The sequence below is a fragment of the Pleuronectes platessa genome, chromosome 18 (assembly GCF_947347685.1).
Source record: "Pleuronectes platessa chromosome 18, fPlePla1.1, whole genome shotgun sequence".
NCBI classification, from domain to species: domain Eukaryota; kingdom Metazoa; phylum Chordata; class Actinopteri; order Pleuronectiformes; family Pleuronectidae; genus Pleuronectes; species Pleuronectes platessa.
In genome coordinates, this window is record NC_070643.1 from 1,502,161 (window position 1) to 1,521,541 (window position 19,381).

Consider the following 19,381-nt stretch of genomic DNA (forward strand, 5'->3'; position numbering starts at 1 on the left):
AGTAATCTAAATGTTGAGATCCATTTTTTTTTCATACAGTATCAATATCAATGTGCAAACACGTCATACTAGCTTAAGTTATGCCAGGATCAGTCCACACAATATTAAGTCTATACACATGGTCGATGTGTCAGAGTAGGAGTGACTCAAAGAGTCATTCATTCCTGCTGTGACTTCTATAAAATGCAGTGCACCCTGCAGGGCCTTGACCCGTCAGAGGTTGCTGTGACTTGAGGTCCCAACATCACGGTTCCACTTGACAGCACCAACATCATCATTGCTCTATAACAACAGATGGGTACCCTAAATACAAAAATTGACCTAAAGCCACTTTTATGAGAATTTAACTCATCCGTGAGCATACCTCGCTCAGAACAAGACCAGTTCATACATGTTTGTTAATGGCAAGCTGCTGACTCTTAAAGGCTGGTTGCCAAATGACATCAACTTAGAGGCATTTTTCTATGCTTTGAAATGTTATATTTTGTTGTCAGATCAATAGAAACAAACTGATGCCTAGAACATAACATTATTGATATGTGTATCAATGATTTCCATTAGAGAAGCATCAGGGATGGTAATGCCACAAGCTGTTTTCAGACATGACCAATGGGTAAAGTCTAGAGAATGGGGTTCGGACTTTACCCACAGTTTCACACATGCAGAACACAGCGGAAGGTTCTCTGCAAAGACGTGTTCACAAAAGCAACAAATCCTCCACATTATTCAGGCGAAAGGTGGTACAGCTGGGTGACCTAATAGTGCAGAGATCACCTGATGTTCTTGACAACACACAGACACCAGTGCCTGCTCTTATCGCCACAAACTCTCTGGACATTCACAGAAAGGCCACAAGTAATCTGCAGGCTCTCTCTCTGACATTTGCAGTCAGACATGCACCTCCTCTGGAGAAAGTGCGGAGAGTTTCCGGAGTTCAGTGAATGTCTGAAAGCAGCTACAGTGTAGTTTAGTACTGATACCATGTTAAAACTAATCCTAACTCTTTCTGAGGTAAAAGTATACAAGTTATCCCCAACATACACTGAGTGTGCCAAAAGTAATAGCAGTCGTACTGATACGTCAATATTAGCATACAAAATGCAGGAATGAGAGGATCAGTCAGCGCAGGTGAGAGCTATTAGCTGATTGATCCTCAGTTTGAAAAGGGAGCAGCAGAGCTGCCTCAGAGGGTCAGACACGCACTGAGGACACTCAGACACGGGAGACAATACTGAGCTGAAAAGCCGAGGTGCCAGCTGAAAGAGCTGGCAAGTTTAGGTTTGTGTAGTCCATGTTTGTTCCTGTTGTGTGGAGTAGGGCTGCAACTAACGACTATTCTAATAGTCGATTAGTCATCGATTATTGAAACGATTAATCGACTAATCGGATTATGAATGACACAAATTCTCAATTGCTCTTATTTAGCCAACAGCTTTTAAATTTAGCTTGAGGTTGTTAGAGGCATGTGATGACTGAAAATAAAGACAATTAATATCGATACTGCACATTAGTGTACTGTTGACACAAAAGCAAAGAAAAATATAGTTTTTGGTCCATTTAAAACCAAGGACAGGCAAAGTGATAACAGCATTAAAAAAATCTAATTTAAGTTTCCCTTTTTCTGTGAACCAAGAACAGGAAAAGTGCTGATACTAAAAATATATTAAATTTCAAAAATCCAATTTTCTTGTTAACAAAAAGGACAGGGAAAGTAGCATCAACAAACGAAACTACAGTCTTCTTTGGACTAAATAATTGTAATTAAAAAAGACGTTTGTCAGGCACTAGGATAACATTACGCTTTTAAACTCGTAAAAAAAAAAGTTTAAATTTTTGTAATGGATTCTAGAATCCTGCGCACAGGTATATACCTTTATGTAGCAAGCTAGCTATTTTACCAAGGCGAGTCTGCATCGTTTACGTTACGATGTCAAACCTCCTCCTCCTCAAATGCGCGTGTCCGCCATCCCGCTCGTCCGGCCCGGCTGTAAGCGTTCCGACGAGCGGACCAGTGTACAGCGGGTCCGCCGTACACATAATGCAGGTAGTTTTTTTCGGGCCATGTTGAGGGTGAAGTTCTCCCGAACTATGGACTTTCTATTGCGCGATGCTGTTGCAGCGCACGCCGCCATTGGCCAATGTGTTGTCACTAAAGGCTGAATTATAGTCCTGCGACTGCAACCGCGGAAGGCCACGCAGCTGCATCGACGGACTCGTTTTGGTTTATGCTTCTCTAACGTGCTGCGCGTGTTGCAACGCAATTCACCGCCAGAACACTAGGTGGAGTAACGTTTTTTTTCAAAGACAAAACACACAAAGAAGAGACGTCTTCTTCTTCGTCGACTGTTTATTTACATCGCCACTCCGGCTCCTCATAGCCTATTTCTGGCGGACAAATCGGCCAGTCAGTGACGGGTTATACAAGTGGTCATACTTTCGGATCTCTTCTGCCAAGTGCTCTTCTATTTGGTCCATATTCGTTCTTCTAAATCTTCCGTGATTTCCGCGTATTGTGGGGCATGAAACCGGAAGCTAGACTCCGGACGGGATGTAGTAAGCAGACCAATCACAAGCCTTGCGGGCTGCGTGAGGCTCGCGTCGCTTTGTCGTGTAGTTATAAAAATTGGCGGACGCACGCAAGCCCGCAGAGGGCACGAAAGGGGCGTGTTGCGTGTCTTGCGTGCATGCGTGCAACCCGACTATAAATCGGCCTTTATGCACATGCGCGACTTTCAGAGATAGGAAGGAAGCGAGATGGCTCACTCCTCAGCGGTTTCCATCAGCACCTCCGATAAAACAACGTTTAGTTCATCGGCACGGCACGAACAACACGCGTTATGACGTAATCAACGACTCATCGACGAGTATATCCGTCGTCGACTACTTTTGTCATCGAATTTTGTCGACGACGTCGACTAATCGTTGGACCCCTAGTGTGGAGCTAATAAAGTCATGCTGAAAAGCAACAGAACTGTCTCTGGCTGTGTGTGGGAGAACCCCGTGGCATGGTCCACTGCCACAAGTGTCATTTACAAAAAACAAAGAAGGCTACTCCAGTCTAACCAACTAAAATCACAGCAATTCTCTGGCTAACCGTTAGCTAACTTGAAGGCAGAGTGCAGTGCTGTAAGCTAGGAATTGTAATACCCTGTCTTATAGTACTGAAGAAAATATACTTTTTTGCATTTAAACACCATATAGTGAGTGTCGCTCTGTGTGCTGAGTGATACTGGCTGTTGATCTGTGATGGTCAATGTAAGTGAGGAATCAGTAGTAGCGCTGACCTTCTGCACCACGTTCTCTTTCTGCATCTGACTCTGTCTGAGCTTCTTCAGCAGCACCAGTCGAGCCTCCTCCAGACGTAGCTCCTCTTTCAGAGCTTTGATCATCTGCTGCCTCTCCTCTCCGGTCTTTCCCTGGAACAAACAAACCAATCAACACACACATGCAAAATCAGTGACACATGGTATCCAAATGGAAAATTTAAGGCAGAGTATTACACACCTTTGAGCTGAGCAGCAGGCCAAAGTAAAACAGTTAAGAAGATGAAACGCAGCCATGCCATGTGTCATTAATATGTGTGGAAGCCCTGCGGTGAATCGATTCATTCATTATGTTGATCAATTCAGAGATGTTCATTTTTCTTAGTATATTTTGACCTTTTTTCGCCTTAATTAAGATGGAGACAGTAAAGGAGAGACAGGAAACAGGGTGAGTGAGTAAGGGAATGACATGCAGTAAATGGTCCAGCTGACCGAAGTCCAACCGAGCACCTGCGGCTCATATATTCCTATGTGGTATCCTCCTTACCATTCAGCTATTGGGTTGCCCACAGAGACTTTCATCAGCCCAGTCTGTGACATGAGAGCGTATATCTTTAATCTGTGCATTGGTGCAGTGACTGCTGTTGATAGTTTTACCTTAAACATGTCCAGGTTGGCCTGGTGTAGGCGCTCCTCAGGACGAGGTGTTGTTCTGGGACTGGACGCTTCATTGTCTGATAGGATAATAACATCTGGAGACGGAGTTCGTCTGTCATGCTCCACATCACTTCATGGGAAAACAAGAAAAAGAACATGATTTTCATTTTGTTGAACATCTTAAGTGCTATCAATGATGTCAATTACTCAAACATTGAGTATGAACATCTGCGGCAGACTGGAAAGTTGATCAGCCACTTGCTCAGTTTAGGACTTGAAAGATTTGTGTGACACTTCCCACTCAAAGGGGTATCTTATCTGCCTTGGACCAGCTCTTAGTAACGTTGCTATATGCCAAGACTTTAGGGTAGTCCCAGTAGTTTAAATTGTTTCCCTTCTATTCTCTTTCTCTCTAATCATTCATTTAGAACTATGAATATCACTCATATTATTTTCATAATACGAGTAACACAAATGGTCTCTCCACACCCCCCCCCCATCTCTTGTTTACCCTCTATTCCACCATCCTTTGCTCTCTTACACATTGTTCTCAACTCACGCCAACCGGTCGAGGCAGATACCACAGGGATGCTGGTTTTGTTAGAGGTTTCATCCAGTTATTAAGGGAGTTTTTCACTCCACAGTTGCCAAAGTGCTTCCTTGTTGTGGGAACTGTTTGGTTCCTCTATTTGCTATGTAAAGTGTTTATGTAATGGTTTGGTGCTATATTAATACATTTTTTATTAAATTTGTTTCATGTTTAAATACTCTTAATATGAATACACCTTTCCACTTATGTGAGACAATGTCTTTTCAACTGAATGTTGTCAAACTAAACTACCTCCGTCTACACAAGTGTAAGCAAAGACAACAGGGTCAGCAACAGTTGTGATTGATTATCCATGTTTGGTTCCAAACTGGTTGCTGAGGCTAATACTTGCTGTTTCTTCCAGAAGAGGGTATTGTGATAAGAGACTGACGCAATCAGCAAGCTGTTGGGAGTGTTGATGTTTACAAATATATCAGTTTCTGCCCTTCTGTACTTATATTGAGAGGCAGCCCTGGAGTTTTCAAACTTCTCTGTTTTAGCGGCTTTAAAACTCTGGAGTAGTTTAGACGTCAGACACATCTGTAGCAGAGTTTATGCATTTTCAAACGACAAAGTAATGTGGATACAGCCTCGATTGCGGCTCTCTCTGAGATTTCATTGTTTCTTCCCTGCTAAAAGTTTTTTTTGGTAGATTTTCTTTACTTTAGTTGAGGGTTAAGGGCAGAGGATATCACACGTCAGACAGAATGAGGAAAATCTTGATTTGAAAATTCTAAATAAAATTTGTTTGATTTATTTATCAATTGTCTAAAGATCCCCTCAAATATTTTGTCATCTCATAAAACAAATGACCTCTAAAATCAAGTTTTCAAATCCTCAAGATTTCTCAATTCCCATTACCTCCCAATCCTAGATTACCAACAGATATCTTTTTTCTACACAGCCAGTGCAAGACTGTGAACATGTAATGTTACTTTATTATTTCTACTGCCCTGTCTTCTAATGTTATTTCTTTTTACTTATTATTATTAAGATGTATGTATGTGTATGTGTATATATATATATTTATATGTGTATATATATGTATGTGTGTATATGTATATATTATTATTATTTTGTATTATTATTATTATTATTTTTAATACTGTAAAATTAACGTTCAATGGCCTGCTTGTAGAAGATGGGATGACAATATTACCTCCTCATATTAGTTGGACTTGTGTTCACCTAGGCACAAAATCAGAAGCTTTAAATGTTTTCTACGTGAGTCTGATAGCTAAAATGTGTCAGGCAGGATATAGCCCAGTGACAAATACCAGATAGATATCTTAACAAAGGAGGTAAACAACATAATAATTGACTGTTTAAACGTGTTTCGTTATCTTATGTTAAGAGGAGGAGAGTTAGGTGCAAGCGATGTTTTAGCTAATAGGCACTTTTCGCACTTCTTTTTTGGGGTATTAATGCACTTAGGTTGGGTAAGTACTGGGGGAGGGGGGGGGGAATCCTTTTTACTTTTTTGTTTTTTTGTAATGTACATGTCGTATCTTTTTGTGTTTTGAATGTCTTACTCTTATCATCTATGGCCATCCTTTTTTTTTGTGACACACTCTATACTACACAGAGCAATGTTCTATCTTCCTGTCTCACATATGCTATTACAGCACATCTCTGGAAAATATGCGTAGAGTTAGGAATAGTGGTAGAAAAGTGAAGCTCATCTCTTGGAATGTGAAATCCCTAAATCACCCTGTGAAGAGGAACAAGGTACTGGCACATTTAGGTCAACTTGGGGTAGGGGTAGCCTTCCTCCAAGAGACTAACTTACGAAGTGCAGATGTTTTAGGTATTCAGAGGAGTTGGGTGGGAAAAGTCTTTCATTCCAAGTTTAACGCTAGGGCCAGGGGCGCAGCTATTCTTATACACACAAGTGTCACCTTTGATAGTGATCAGATAATTGCAGATACGAATGGCCGCTTCATCATAGTCACCGGCCAACTTTTCAACAAACCTGTTATTCTCGCAAGTGTATATGCTCCAAACTGTGATGACAGCGCTTTAATTAACTCCTTTTTCTCTACTGTCCCTGGGGTCAATAGCCACCATTTGATTATTGGTGGCGACTTTAACTGTGTTCTCTGCCCCAGTCTTGATCGGTCTTCTACCAGACATGCACCACGGTCTAAAATGGCCACAGCTATTAGTACCTTTATTGAGCAGTACGGAATGGTTGAGCCCTGGCGCTTTCACTTCCCTACAGGAAAGGCGTTTTCTTTCTTTTCACCAGTTCACCATACATTTTCTAGGATTGATTATTTTATTCTAGATACGCGGCTTGTACCCTTTTCTAGCCCTCCCACTTATCATAGTATAGTTATATCTGATCACGCCCCCTTATCCTTTGAACTAGATTTTCCTGATCATCCTGCCCCATATAAACAGTGGCGCCTGAACTCTCTTTTACTGTCTGACAGCGCTTTTGTCAAATTCATCCGAACCCACATAAAATGTTTTAATGAGATCAATGCATCACCGGAGGTATCTCATAGCACCATATGGGAAGCACTGAAAGCATACTTACGAGGCCAAATCATTGGCTATGCCTAAAATACCGAAAAAGGGAAGGATGGCTAAATTGAAAGAGCTTTCTGTAAAAATTTCACAGCTGGACAATCAGTATGGCTCGGCACCTACTCCAGAACTTTATCAAAAGCGGATTCACCTACAGACTGAGTTTGATCTAGGCTCTACCTCAGCAGCAGAGCAGCTGTTACTAAAGTCCCGACATTCGTTTTATGAGTGTGGCGACAAAGCAGGCCGGCTTCTCGCTCACCAAGCCCGCTAAACTGCAGCCTCACGCCAGATAACTCAAATTAAGACCACCTCGGGGTCAGTGACCACAGACCACAAGGAGATTAATGATGCCTTTGTAGCGTTCTATACAAATTTATACTCGTCTGAATACGATGATGAGGCTTCAGATTCAGAGTCGTTTTTTCGAAATTTTAATCTACCAACCCTTGAGGACTCCCAGAAAGATGCCCTTGACTCCCCCCTGACGCTGGGGGAGGTTTGTGATGCCATTAAATATATGCAATCTGGCAAATCCCCTGGACCAGACGGGTTCTCAGTGGAGTTCTTTAAGAAATTTACAGAAGACTTATCCCCGATACTACTATCTATGTTTAATGAATCATTTTCAATTGGACATCTCCCTGAAACCCTGAGCCAAGCCTCTATCTGTCTCCTACCTAAAAAGGGCAAAGACCCCTTGTTATGTGGGTCTTACAGACCGATTTCCCTCCTAAATGTGGACTGTAAAAATCTCGCTAAGTTCCTTGCTCTGCGACTTGAAAATACTCTTCCCAAGCTGGTGCTACCTGACCAAACCGGATTTATCCGAGGCAGACATTCCTAATATCCGTAGCCTCTTCAATATAATAATAATAATAATTTATACTACCACCAGTTCGGAGGAACCTGAACTTGTAATATCCTTAGATGCAGAGAAGGCGTTCGACCGGGTGGAGTGGAAATATTTATTTATGATCATGAGGAAATTTGGTGATAAATTTATATCCTGGGTTAAATTGTTGTACGCCTCTCCCATAGAGTCTGTCCACACTAATGACTCATTACAAATTACAAATATTTTCCATTACATAGAGGCACGAGACAGGGCTGTCCTATGAGTCCCCTGCTTTTTGCTCTGGCGATTGAACCGCTTGCGGCTTCTATTCGTCAATGCCAGGCAATTGAAGGAATAACTCGAGGAGACACAACACACAAGCTTTCGCTCTATGCTGATGATTTACTTTTGTACATTGCTAACCCAGTATCCTCTTTGCCGTACGTCCTGTCTACTTTGGAATGATTTGGAAAGTTTTCAGGTTACAAACTGAATTTAGAAAAAAGTGAACTTCATCCCATAAACAAAGCAGCTCTCGATATCCCAACCCCAGCCTTCCCATTCAAGAGAGTGTCTTCCCAATTTAAATACCTTGGGGTGGTGGTGCTGCGGTCTTTTCACAAGTTGTATAAATTAAACATCACACCATTACTGGATCAGTGCAGGCAGGACATAAACTCGACCAAATACTATTTGCATTTATATGGGATAAAAAGACCCCCCGTATTCGCAGAACTTTTTTACAAAGGCCAAAAAAGTTAGGAGGTATGTCAATGCCTAATTTTCTTCACTATTACTGGGCTTGCAATGTTCAAAAGGTCATAATTTGGGCTAATAGTGGTGCAGATGTGGAAACCCCCGCTTGGGTTAAATTGGAATCTTTTAAATTACGACTCCATTCACTAGTAACAGCTCCCTTGCCTCTTAAGTCTGGTTCTTTTAAAAACCCTGTAGTGGCCCATACTGTGAAGACCTGGGTACAATTTCGGAAGCATTTCGGCCTGCAGAGTGCATCAATACAGGCACCTGTTCTTGCGAATCATCTTTTCACCCCTTCCAAGTTAGATCTGGCCTTTCGGGCCTGGCATGGTAATGGGATTAGACTTGTTAAGGATCTCTATGTTAACAAGGTGTTTGCTTCATTTGATCAATTGTCAGAGAAATACACGTTGCCCCGTTCCCATTTCTTTCGATATCTACAGATTAGGCACTTTATACAAAGGATTTACCACCCTTTCCCTGAGCAACCCCCAAGCACGCCCTTAGATAGTCTCCTAGGATGTAAGGCTGGTCTCAAGGGCACCATCTCTTGGATTTATGGGGAGATTGACGCAATAAACCCACAGTCCCTGAATAACCTAAGGACAATTTGGGAACAAGACCTAGACCTTTCATTTGCTGATGGTCAGTGGGCTTCAATCCTTGGCCGGGTTCACTCCTCTTCCCCCTGTGCTAGGCAAGGTCTAATACAGTTTAAGATAGTTCATCGTCTCCATTTCCCCAAAGAGAAATTTGCAAGAATATACCCTAATACTGATCCTACATGTGACCGATGCAAGCTAGCCACTGCAACCTGGCTACACATGTTTTGGCTAAGTTCGAGCCTCCAAACATATTGGGAAAAAATCTTTGCATCGCTTAGTGACATCTATCACATGACGATTGGACCTCAACCTGTCATAGCACTCTTTGGGGTGAACAGCAGGACCGGTCGGCATGCATGTTGTGATCGCCTTTACCACCCTGCTAGCTTGGCGCCTTATTCTCCTTAACTGGAAGAGGCCGTTGCCACCATCCCATACAAGATGGCTTAAAGAGATCATGTTCTACTTGAAGCTTGAAAAAATGAAATATACACTGAGGGGAGTCACAGACACATTTGAAAAGGTATGGAGGCCTTTTCTTACATATTGTGACAATTTAACCCAAATAACAGATTGGGTCTATTCATAATATCTTTAGTATAGCACAGTGCAGAGTGTACATTACATGTTTATTTATTTATTTATTGTTGTTGTCAAGGGGATGCTGGGTTGGGAAGGGGGCACATGGGACGGGAATCCAAATGCTGACTGTGAATTATCCTTATAAAACCCCAATAAACAGAAAAAAAGGGGAAATGCACCACAGGGGCAAATTCATTGCGAACTGCTTTCCATTGTGTGACATAACAATAACACATTAACTGTGATTATGCCTGCAATTGAAATGTGATGCATTCTACATTGCTCTTCTAATTTACTTTATCATGAAATGTATGTTTACCAAAAAAAAAATACAAAAAAAAAGATATATTTTTTCTGCACTGTACAAACTAGTGTTTCAGAGGGTTCAAAAGGTTCCTTTATTTAGATTTCCCCATCCTACCCATTGTGCTTCTTCATGTGTAAATACTGCATTCTCACCATCTTCTCCCAGCACTCATATCCACTGGCTCATCAAGGATGTTCTCCTTCCCATTCTTACTGGGTCCAACATGGATGCCATGGCCACCATGGCCTCCATGGCCACCATGGCCTCCATGGCCTCCCAGCCTTAGACTCCCATTGAGTTTCTCTTCATAAGCAGCACCCATTAGGCTCTGGTGGTGAAGGGAGCTGGCTCCAGGGCCCTTCCCATCTCCCAGGGGCCCTGCGACCTCCAGGGCTGCTAGGTCAGCTAGGTCCTTGCGTTTTAGCAGTGCCAGCATCTTGAGGCGCTCCATGGCCTCGTGACCCTCCATTTTGAGGCGCTTAGCCAGCGCCTCCTCTCGCTCGCTGGGGGACTCCAGGCCTCGCTTCAGCAGGTTGAGCCTCAGCGCCTCCTCAGACATCCGCTCCATCCTGAAGGAGAATGTACAAGGGTTAGAGCCAAATCAAACAGAGCTAGTAAAACACCAATCACACTATTCAGTTTTTTACTTTGTGGAATGGTCAAATGGTTTCAAAACCTCATGCCTTTCCAAAATGACAATCTGACATCATACCCAGCCCAGTCTTTGATATGTCAGCTTTGTAGAGGTGTGGTTCAAACAGTGCTGGCACCGCCATAACGAGCAATTTTGGGTTCAGCATCATGCCCAATGACACTTCATCATGCAAAATAGGGGAGATGGGTATCGAGCCGCCAATTTACTGAACAGAGGTCAACCCGCTCTACCTCCTGAACCACAGCCATCATTGTTACTTAAAGCTACAGTATGTCGCATTTTTTTAGATGTTCTAGTTGAAATCTGCTCTAACTCTTAACCTGGACGGTACAGTCAGACATGTTGGTGACCCAGTCGGATTGAAAACCTGGTGCTTCTGATGTAGTCATCCAATACTGAGGCTTCTGACTACTATTAACTGGTGGTAGACGTCACCATTTCTGAGTAACAAGCTATCAAGCATCCGATACCTACATTAGCTAATACAGCAAACACAAGGAGGTAGGTGACAGGCTAGAATTTAGCTAGATTGAGCTTTATTGACCAAAGTGCTAAACAGACGTTAAATTATGGAATTACTTAATTGATGATTACCGAAGCCGATTGTAATGCAGGTGTATATGCAAACACAGTGGACTGCAATCAGAATACCAACTGATCAGCCAGACCACCACCTCTGGAGATAATAACCAGGTGTAATATGCACTGGAGACAAATCCCCACAAAATGCCTTTAGTCCAAACATGAACAAGAATGACAAGATGCAATATTTAATCTGTTCCAAATATGTGCGTTAGTGGACATGTTCACACAGCATATATGGTCTACATGAATCAATATAACCACAGTGGCCCGAGAATCAGTGCAATGACACACCAGGATGCAACAGGGATAAAGATTTAATCAGACAATTTGAGAAGCTATAAGCTCATTCAGCTGGAAGTAGGTTAAACACAGCAGTCTAAGAATAGCCTGAATCTCTCTACTTGATGGGGACAAATACATTTTAGAAATTTTTAATATCTGTGCATGTGTTGCCACGTGAGCAAGGAAGGATGACTAACTAGATCTTATGAGCACTTAGTCTTAGCATCTTAATCAGGTGACCAGCTTTAGCATGGGTGCTCAAAGAGGAGAGCAAAATTCTGCAGCTGAGCACAAGTTGTACAAGTGACAAAGCACAAACGCTCTAGGTACTTCCTGCAGGTCCTCTCTCAAATACAGTTCCTCTGTAAATTCTTCTGGAGATGTTACAGAGCACTAAGGGATGCCTACAGTGTGTGTATGGAGTCTCAACTATACTCCGCCTGCCATAACTCCTGATGCTTGGGTTCTGCACTTTTTGGTTGTTGTTCACTGCTTTGTACAACATTAAATCTCACTATATAACTTTCCCAAATACAAGGATTGACAAAATAACAGAAATCTCAAGAGTCCATTAGATCAACCCTGTAAATAATAATGCACTACATTTACAATTTTAAGCGGTTGTTTGAAAAGTGGTGTCACCATCCAATCACAGCAACATTGCAGCAGTTTGCCAACTTCTGAGTGCCGGATTCACTCAATTGTCTGTCTAAGATAAGGGCTTCTTTCATTTTAAATGAGTTAAGGGTTCAGTGTGTAAGGATCTATCGGTAGAAATTTAATATGAAATAATCCTAGTGATGTCACTAGTGTGTGATCCTTTAAAAATTTAACAAATTGTTGTTTTCTTTACTGTAGAATGGAAGGACATGGAATCCACATGGACTCCAGGATTCTCTGCAATTTCTACAGATGCACAATAGAGAGCATCCTGACTGGCTGCATCACCGCCTGGTATGGCAGCTGCACCGCCCTGAGCCGTAAGGCTCTACAGAGGGTGGTGAAGTCCGCCCAGCACATCACCAGGACGGCGCTACCATCCATAGAGGACCTCTACACCCAGCCGTGCAGGAAGAAGAGCAGCCAGATTATTAAAGACCCCTTTCACCCCAGCCATAAACATTTTTGCCTGCTGCCATCTGGCCGACGGTACCGCAGCATCCGGGCCCGCACCACCAGGCTCAGAGACAGTTTCATCTCCCAGGCCATAAGACTTTTAAACTTCTCTGAACTGCAATAATTCCACCAAACCAGCATCGTGACATATTTGCATATTGCACATAATTGCACTATTGTTGTTATTATTTTCTCTTCAGCTGTTTATATATATATTTAGATATATATACTTTATTTCTATTTAAAATTTTGATATTCTATGGGTTGTAATTACTTGAGCATTGCTAGACGAGAGCCTGTGACTCAAGCATTTCACTGCCAGCGACTGCTTAATGTTATTGTTGTGCATTTGATAATACAAATCTTGAATCTTGAATCTCGAATGCTACCATGTTTCTTGTAGTTGTACAAACTGGACATAATTACACCCCTTTCGAGTTTTTATGACAACTGAAGGCTACCACAGGTTCTCTTTCAGGCTTGGAAGGGGAGGGTGAAGTAAGGGTATTCAGTTGCAACATGCAAATTCACCACTAAATTCTACTCACCGAACCTTTAAGGTAAATCGTAAATCCACACTACTAAGTTTTTGTTTCTAAACACATTACTTCAGCTATGGAATACATCTACATCCCTCACTAGAGTCAATTCACATACAACAACTACATGGGCAGAAATAATATTCACACATGACTCTTCCAAACCAGCAAGATAGCAGCAGCTAACAGATGTTAGCCAGTAAACACACAAGTAGTCCTCCTACTACTTAGTCTTGAGTGAAGATCAATCGAAAAACAAGAAAACAGAGTAAGACAGTTTCATGGATGGCTATCATGTTCTCCTATTCTTCTTCTACTATCTTTTTTGACCTGCGCAAATGAGCTGGACAGAGTGATCAGATCTCAATGTGGACACTGGAGACACTTTAATAACAGGTAATGCCATGTAATCCAGCCATGGGACGGCTGTGGCTTAGGGGTAGAGTTGTCGCCCTCCAACCTGACGGTCGGCAGTTCGATCCCCAGTCTGACCCATCTGCATGCCGAAGTGACCTTGGGCAAGATGCTGAACCCTGAATGGCCCTCCATAGAATAACAAAGTGCTGGGAATAGATGCACTCTATGCACTGCTTTGACTGGTCATCAAGACTAGAAAAGCGCTATATAAATACAAAACCATTTTAATCAGTTTAAAACACATTTTCATGCTATGTCTGAATGTGGACTGAGTGATTTGGTCCCAAATACATCCTAAATGCGTCTTGGGTGTGTTTACACCTGTACTTAGAGCTGTCCACCATCATAGACAGATGTTATTGTTAAATGGTAAATGGACTGCATTTATATAGCACTTTCCTAGTCTCATCGACCACCCAAAACTCTTTGCACTACATGTCACATTCACACACACATTAATATAATGCTGTTCTACCACACACAACACTGTGATACTGTCTGTGAAGCTGTTGGGGGCAGTTTAGGGTTCCAACACATATCTTTTCTTTAGCCTGACTCAGCATTGGTGCTCAACAACAATATTTGCGATGTCCCCTCCTCTACTCTATCTACACTTAAAACTGTTGTCCTGCACACACCACAAACACAATAATTTGGTTTGAAGATGAAACAACATTGACAAAAGGGCACAAGACAGCTTACAAGGGTGAAAACTGGGAAACTGGAAATGTGATGCTATCAAAAGACTCCGACACACCACAATAACCTCTGTCCTCTGAACAGCAATGGAGAGGACATGCACAGGTTCACATCTGCTAACAGCAGATTATTAACAGCACATTGATTATTGCAAAAACCAATTATTTTTGGTGAATATTATAATCAGGATTATTGAACACGATTACTCATTGATTTTGCAAACCACGTACTTAGTTAACTTTAAAGAAAATAGATCATTTCGGCCCCCAAGTTAACTGATTGGAGTGTTTACACTGCCTGAGTGAAGAGGCAGTGTAAACGCAAAAAGAAAGACAATAATTTTGTCAATTTCTTTATTTTTATAATCTTTGGAAGTCATAATCATAATAGAAATACATTTAATCTCCCAGCCCTACCTTCACTGCAAAGAAATGCACAACAATGGCTCTTTCAATGGGAATTTAAGTAAAACCCTTCCATCCATGAGGTTTCTTGTGCCATTCTACAACTACTACATAGAGAGCTTACTAATGTACTGCATCCAAGTATGATATGCTTGTTCAAAATCTGAACAAACAGCTCTCCAGAGTCATAAACACTGTCCAGGACATAATTGGGCACTCCCTGCCCTCACCAGATGACGTCTTCAGACCCCCCTGCCTCCAGAGCTGGCAGCGTTTAGAGAGACACAACTCTCCCCTGCCACTATGTCTTCAGCCAGTTGCTAATTAACTACAGAACCATGGGGCATCTTATTTTAGCTAGTAAGGATGTAGAGTTAATGTAACTAAAGCTCCAAGTGATCTAAATAGTGCGCAAGGGCATGGTTTCGTAAGTAAAAATCCCATTTATTTTCTGAATGGAGATTTTTATTATCAGCCATTATATTGAAACCATCCAATGTAGACTTGCCACAAGCTATGAGATTGTGAAACATTGTTGTAATCTCATGTAGGAGCAACAAGTCTGTATGATATCAACTCAGTTAAAGAAAAACTTGTTTTATTCACAATGCCAAGGAGAAGTACTACACAACCCACAATCCCCAGGTGTAAAAGCGACATCTCTAATTGGTGGAGGTCGCTGTTGCAATGGAAATGATTTATCACAACCATATAAATCATGTGGCCTATGACCGCATTGTCCAGCATTCCATCATCATCTTTACCACAGGTCAATCTGAGGAGGGCTGTTTTAGACAGGGTAAAAAGGGTGCTGTTTTAAATGATCTTAGTGGTATTTTGGCCAAAATATGTTACAGACATTTCATTAAGACCCCAAGGAAGCGTATCAACTGTGGTAAAATGGGCATATGATGGGTCCTTTAAGGAGTGAAAATCACTACAAGTCAGGCCATGTACTGGGAGATAGTGTATAGCGGTTTCCAGACATGACCTGCAGGTAAAATCCGGAGAATTGGCTACGGAGTTTACCCACAGTTTGCCTCACAGACATGCACAACACAGTGGGAGGTTCTCTGCACAGACACGTTCATAACAGCAACAAAACCACCGCATCATTCAGGCGAGAGGTGGAGAAGCCCGGGTGCAGCAGACAGAGGCGGGAGTGAACGCAAACTCTTGACATCTTAATTGGTGTGTGTGTCACCGCTTTGTGTGTCACCAGGAGACATTTGTTTTCCTTTTGTTTGTTTTTTAGAAGCGCCATCAACCAACCCCAATCGCTCATGGTGAATTCAGGGATCCTCTACTGTGTTAGCACATCAACTTCTCCTGGATATTTATGGACTTTATACTAGTAAGCCAGGCGGATCAAGTCCGAGAAACTGCAAAGCGTCTCACTCGAATTTTGCATTCACACATGCACCTCCTCCAGAGAAAATGGTTGCAGTGGTGCGCCTAACCTTTTCATTTAGTTGCACCAGCACATAATTTAGGTGCACCCAAGATTTTGAGGGTTATGACATATGGCTAGGGTTTGAATTTGTCTGAGGTTAGAGTTAGGGGCTGGCAAATGCATTATGCAGAATAATGTCCTCAATAAGATAGAAGTACAAGAATATATGCGTCTGCTTGTCTCGGTCACATTTATTTACGTATTAAACGATAGTGTGTCCATGAGTCCGGACAGTGCGCATAAAATCTTTTTTTCAATGTGTTTGAATCCGCCACCAAACTCTTCAGTACTGTTCAGGTCCTAATAACTTCCAATCAGTGTTGGTGTTTATTGTTAACGTGTATAAAGTGAGCAAGGTCAGCAGGGGTGGGAAAGGGACACATTCACACAGGTGACCCTCAGCCTCACTGTCTGTCTGTGAGTGTGGAAGTGGGGCCAGTCCAGGCCTGTGTGTGTTAACTATGCAGAAGAGAAGAGGAAGCGACACGACTTGATAAAATACAGAGATACACTGGCTAAATGGTGGCGCACCAGCTAGAAAATTTTTTGTCGCACTTGACAGATTTTGTTTGCGGGTTTGGAGCCTGGGCCAGCTTGTGGGTTCTGTCAGGGCCAGGATGAAAGATAAGACATACAGGGTTGTTGTGAGTTTTGCAGAATGGATAACTTGCTAGTCAACACCATGTTACTTCACTATATGAAAGTTAGTCTGTGTCTTGTATAAAGCCTAACAACAATATATTGCAACACTATATTAACAACCAGGTTTATTGAAGATGAAGAGCACTTGATAATTCTTGATGCTTTTGGTGATGCGTAGTTCCTTTGTTCACTCTTATGTACACACTCTTTTTTCCATTTTCAAATTATATGTTTTACTCCGATTCAAATGCTTTACTGTCAAGATTCATCTCGTAGCTGATAGGCCTCTTAAAATCCCTTTTATAAGGATTTTCACAAATATTAATTGGGTGGAAAATGTATTTCTGGAACCAGAGCCATTCTTAAATTGGGCAGTTACACTCTATCGGCCCCAAATATTGCTGAACCAATAATGACTTACACAAGAGCTCTAATGCAAGATTCTGAAAAAAAAATTATGGTCTGTCAAACTTCTAAAACACCACAAGATCTACACATGTTTAAAGACTGGGACCAGTGGTGGGAACTAAATTTGCAGGCTACTCTTCCTTTGTGAATGACGGTAGATCCTGTTCAGACCACCTGCAAATGGATGCTTCTAGCACTGCACAATGGCATCAACAACACCACCTGGTTTAACGCTAAAAAGTACAGGGAAAAGATCATTTTTGGTGGAGTGTCAGTGACTGTTCAAGCAGGGACTTAATTGGCCGGTTATCTCTTCATTAGCTTTCTATAAGCAGATTATTCCTGCTGTTGTACTTCTATCGTATGCCCTCATCTTCTTTAACATGGTGCTTCAATCAGTTCTTTCTGTCCCCCTTTAACGTCTGTTATCCTCCTCTCATCTGCAGCAGCCTCTTTAACGCAGGGAGGAGTCTTAATGATCGTACAATACGACCCGACCTGCCACTTCTTCTTCTCTAATTAGTTTGTGACGCAGCAGCGGGGCCCAGTCGTCGCCTCCATTTGCTGAGAAAAAACACAAGCAGCTTCTGCACCCTCTCTGCCAAGCCTCCACCTTTAATGAGACACAGAGTGCTGCTGAGAATGGAGCTGATGAGCCAATCAGGGTTGGCCGTGTGCTGAGCATCACAAACTGGCACCCCCTATCCCCTCAGCCCCCCCACTCCCCGGGTACTGACGCCGACTGCCTTTACATAATATAATGACTGTTTCAGTCAGCTGCTACATAAGCCACACACTCTCTCTTTAACCCCCCCTACCCCATATTCCCATAATCCCTCCTACCACCTCCCACCCACTCCTCTAGCTTTGGGCACTCTGCCAGGCCAAAGCAATAATGGAAAAGAAAGGAAAAGGAGACATGGCGATGGAGAGACTGGGTGGAGGTTGATAGAGGGTGAATGCCGCTCCACATAAAGAAATAATCACACTTCATAAAACCAACATCAAGACAATGTTGGACGTGTGAAAACTCTAATGTCAGAATCTTTTGGCTGGTAACAAAGTAAGAGCACCGAAGAGGTAGCCCAATACCATAAAACAGTAAATAGATTGTGTCCAGACATCCATCTACAGCACAGCATTCCAACAGAAGGCAGGATTTTGTAACCCCCTCTCCTGCTCCAGCTGTACAGTACCACAAAGAAAATCCTCCCTGCTCCTCTACCCTCCCCCAGTTCCTCAAACCTTCCGTCTTTTCCTCCCCCCCTCTTTGACTGTAAAAATAAACACATGCTTACTTTCAGGGGCCCCTTAAATGTAGCCAGAGCTGTGGGCTTCATTTGTTCATACTACACTGGCCAATCAGGAGTGGATATGAAGTGTGTGTAGGCATGTGTGCAGGAGCATGTCTGTGTGTATGTGGGGTGATAAAGGATTGACACAGCCAAGACACACTGAAAGCAGAGGGAGTTTTTTTTTAATCTTGTGCTATCCTTGCTGAAGTCTTTGTGTGTTGGCTGTGTCTGTGTGTAAGGCTAGAAAAGAGGCAGGGATGGCAGCTCTCTCCTGACATAATGCCAACTCTTAATTCCCTACACACACACACACACACACACACACACACACACACACACACACACACACACACACACACACACACACACACACACACACACACACACACACACACACACACACACACACACACACACACACACACACACACACACACACACACACACACACACACAGAGAGAGAGAGAGCTGTCGATCAGATGGCTGCAGCTAAAATGTCCTCCTCAGAATAAATGCAGTGGCGTTCCTCACATTTGCACTGCAAGTCTACAGCAAAGAGCACCCTCCTGCCCTAGGCTGTCCCTTTCTGTCCTGTGTGGCTCAACAACAGGTGAACTGGCCAAAACGGGCCCAATGCCAGCGTAATAGTAATAAGGCCATTTGCCTCTGTACTGTGGACTCTGCTGCTCGTTTCATGCATGATCTGCATCATGACAATCCATTTGGCCGAAGCAATTCAATTCCTCCCAGTCT

At 42.6% G+C, this 19,381-nt stretch overlaps 1 protein-coding gene across 1 annotated transcript in view; it reads right to left on the reverse strand.

Annotated features, from left to right (window-relative positions):
- The window catches only part of gatad2b (GATA zinc finger domain containing 2B), a 61,620-nt gene that overhangs the window by 18,962 nt on the left and 23,277 nt on the right, over window positions 1-19,381 (reverse strand). The window contains exons 2-4 of the mRNA XM_053446207.1: window positions 10,285-10,701; window positions 3,921-4,050; window positions 3,285-3,416 (exon numbers count right to left, since the gene is read on the reverse strand). Coding sequence (XP_053302182.1) covers window positions 3,285-3,416; window positions 3,921-4,050; window positions 10,285-10,700 — 678 coding nt within the window. The 5' untranslated portion in view covers window position 10,701. The remainder of the gene's footprint in view (window positions 1-3,284; window positions 3,417-3,920; window positions 4,051-10,284; window positions 10,702-19,381) is intronic.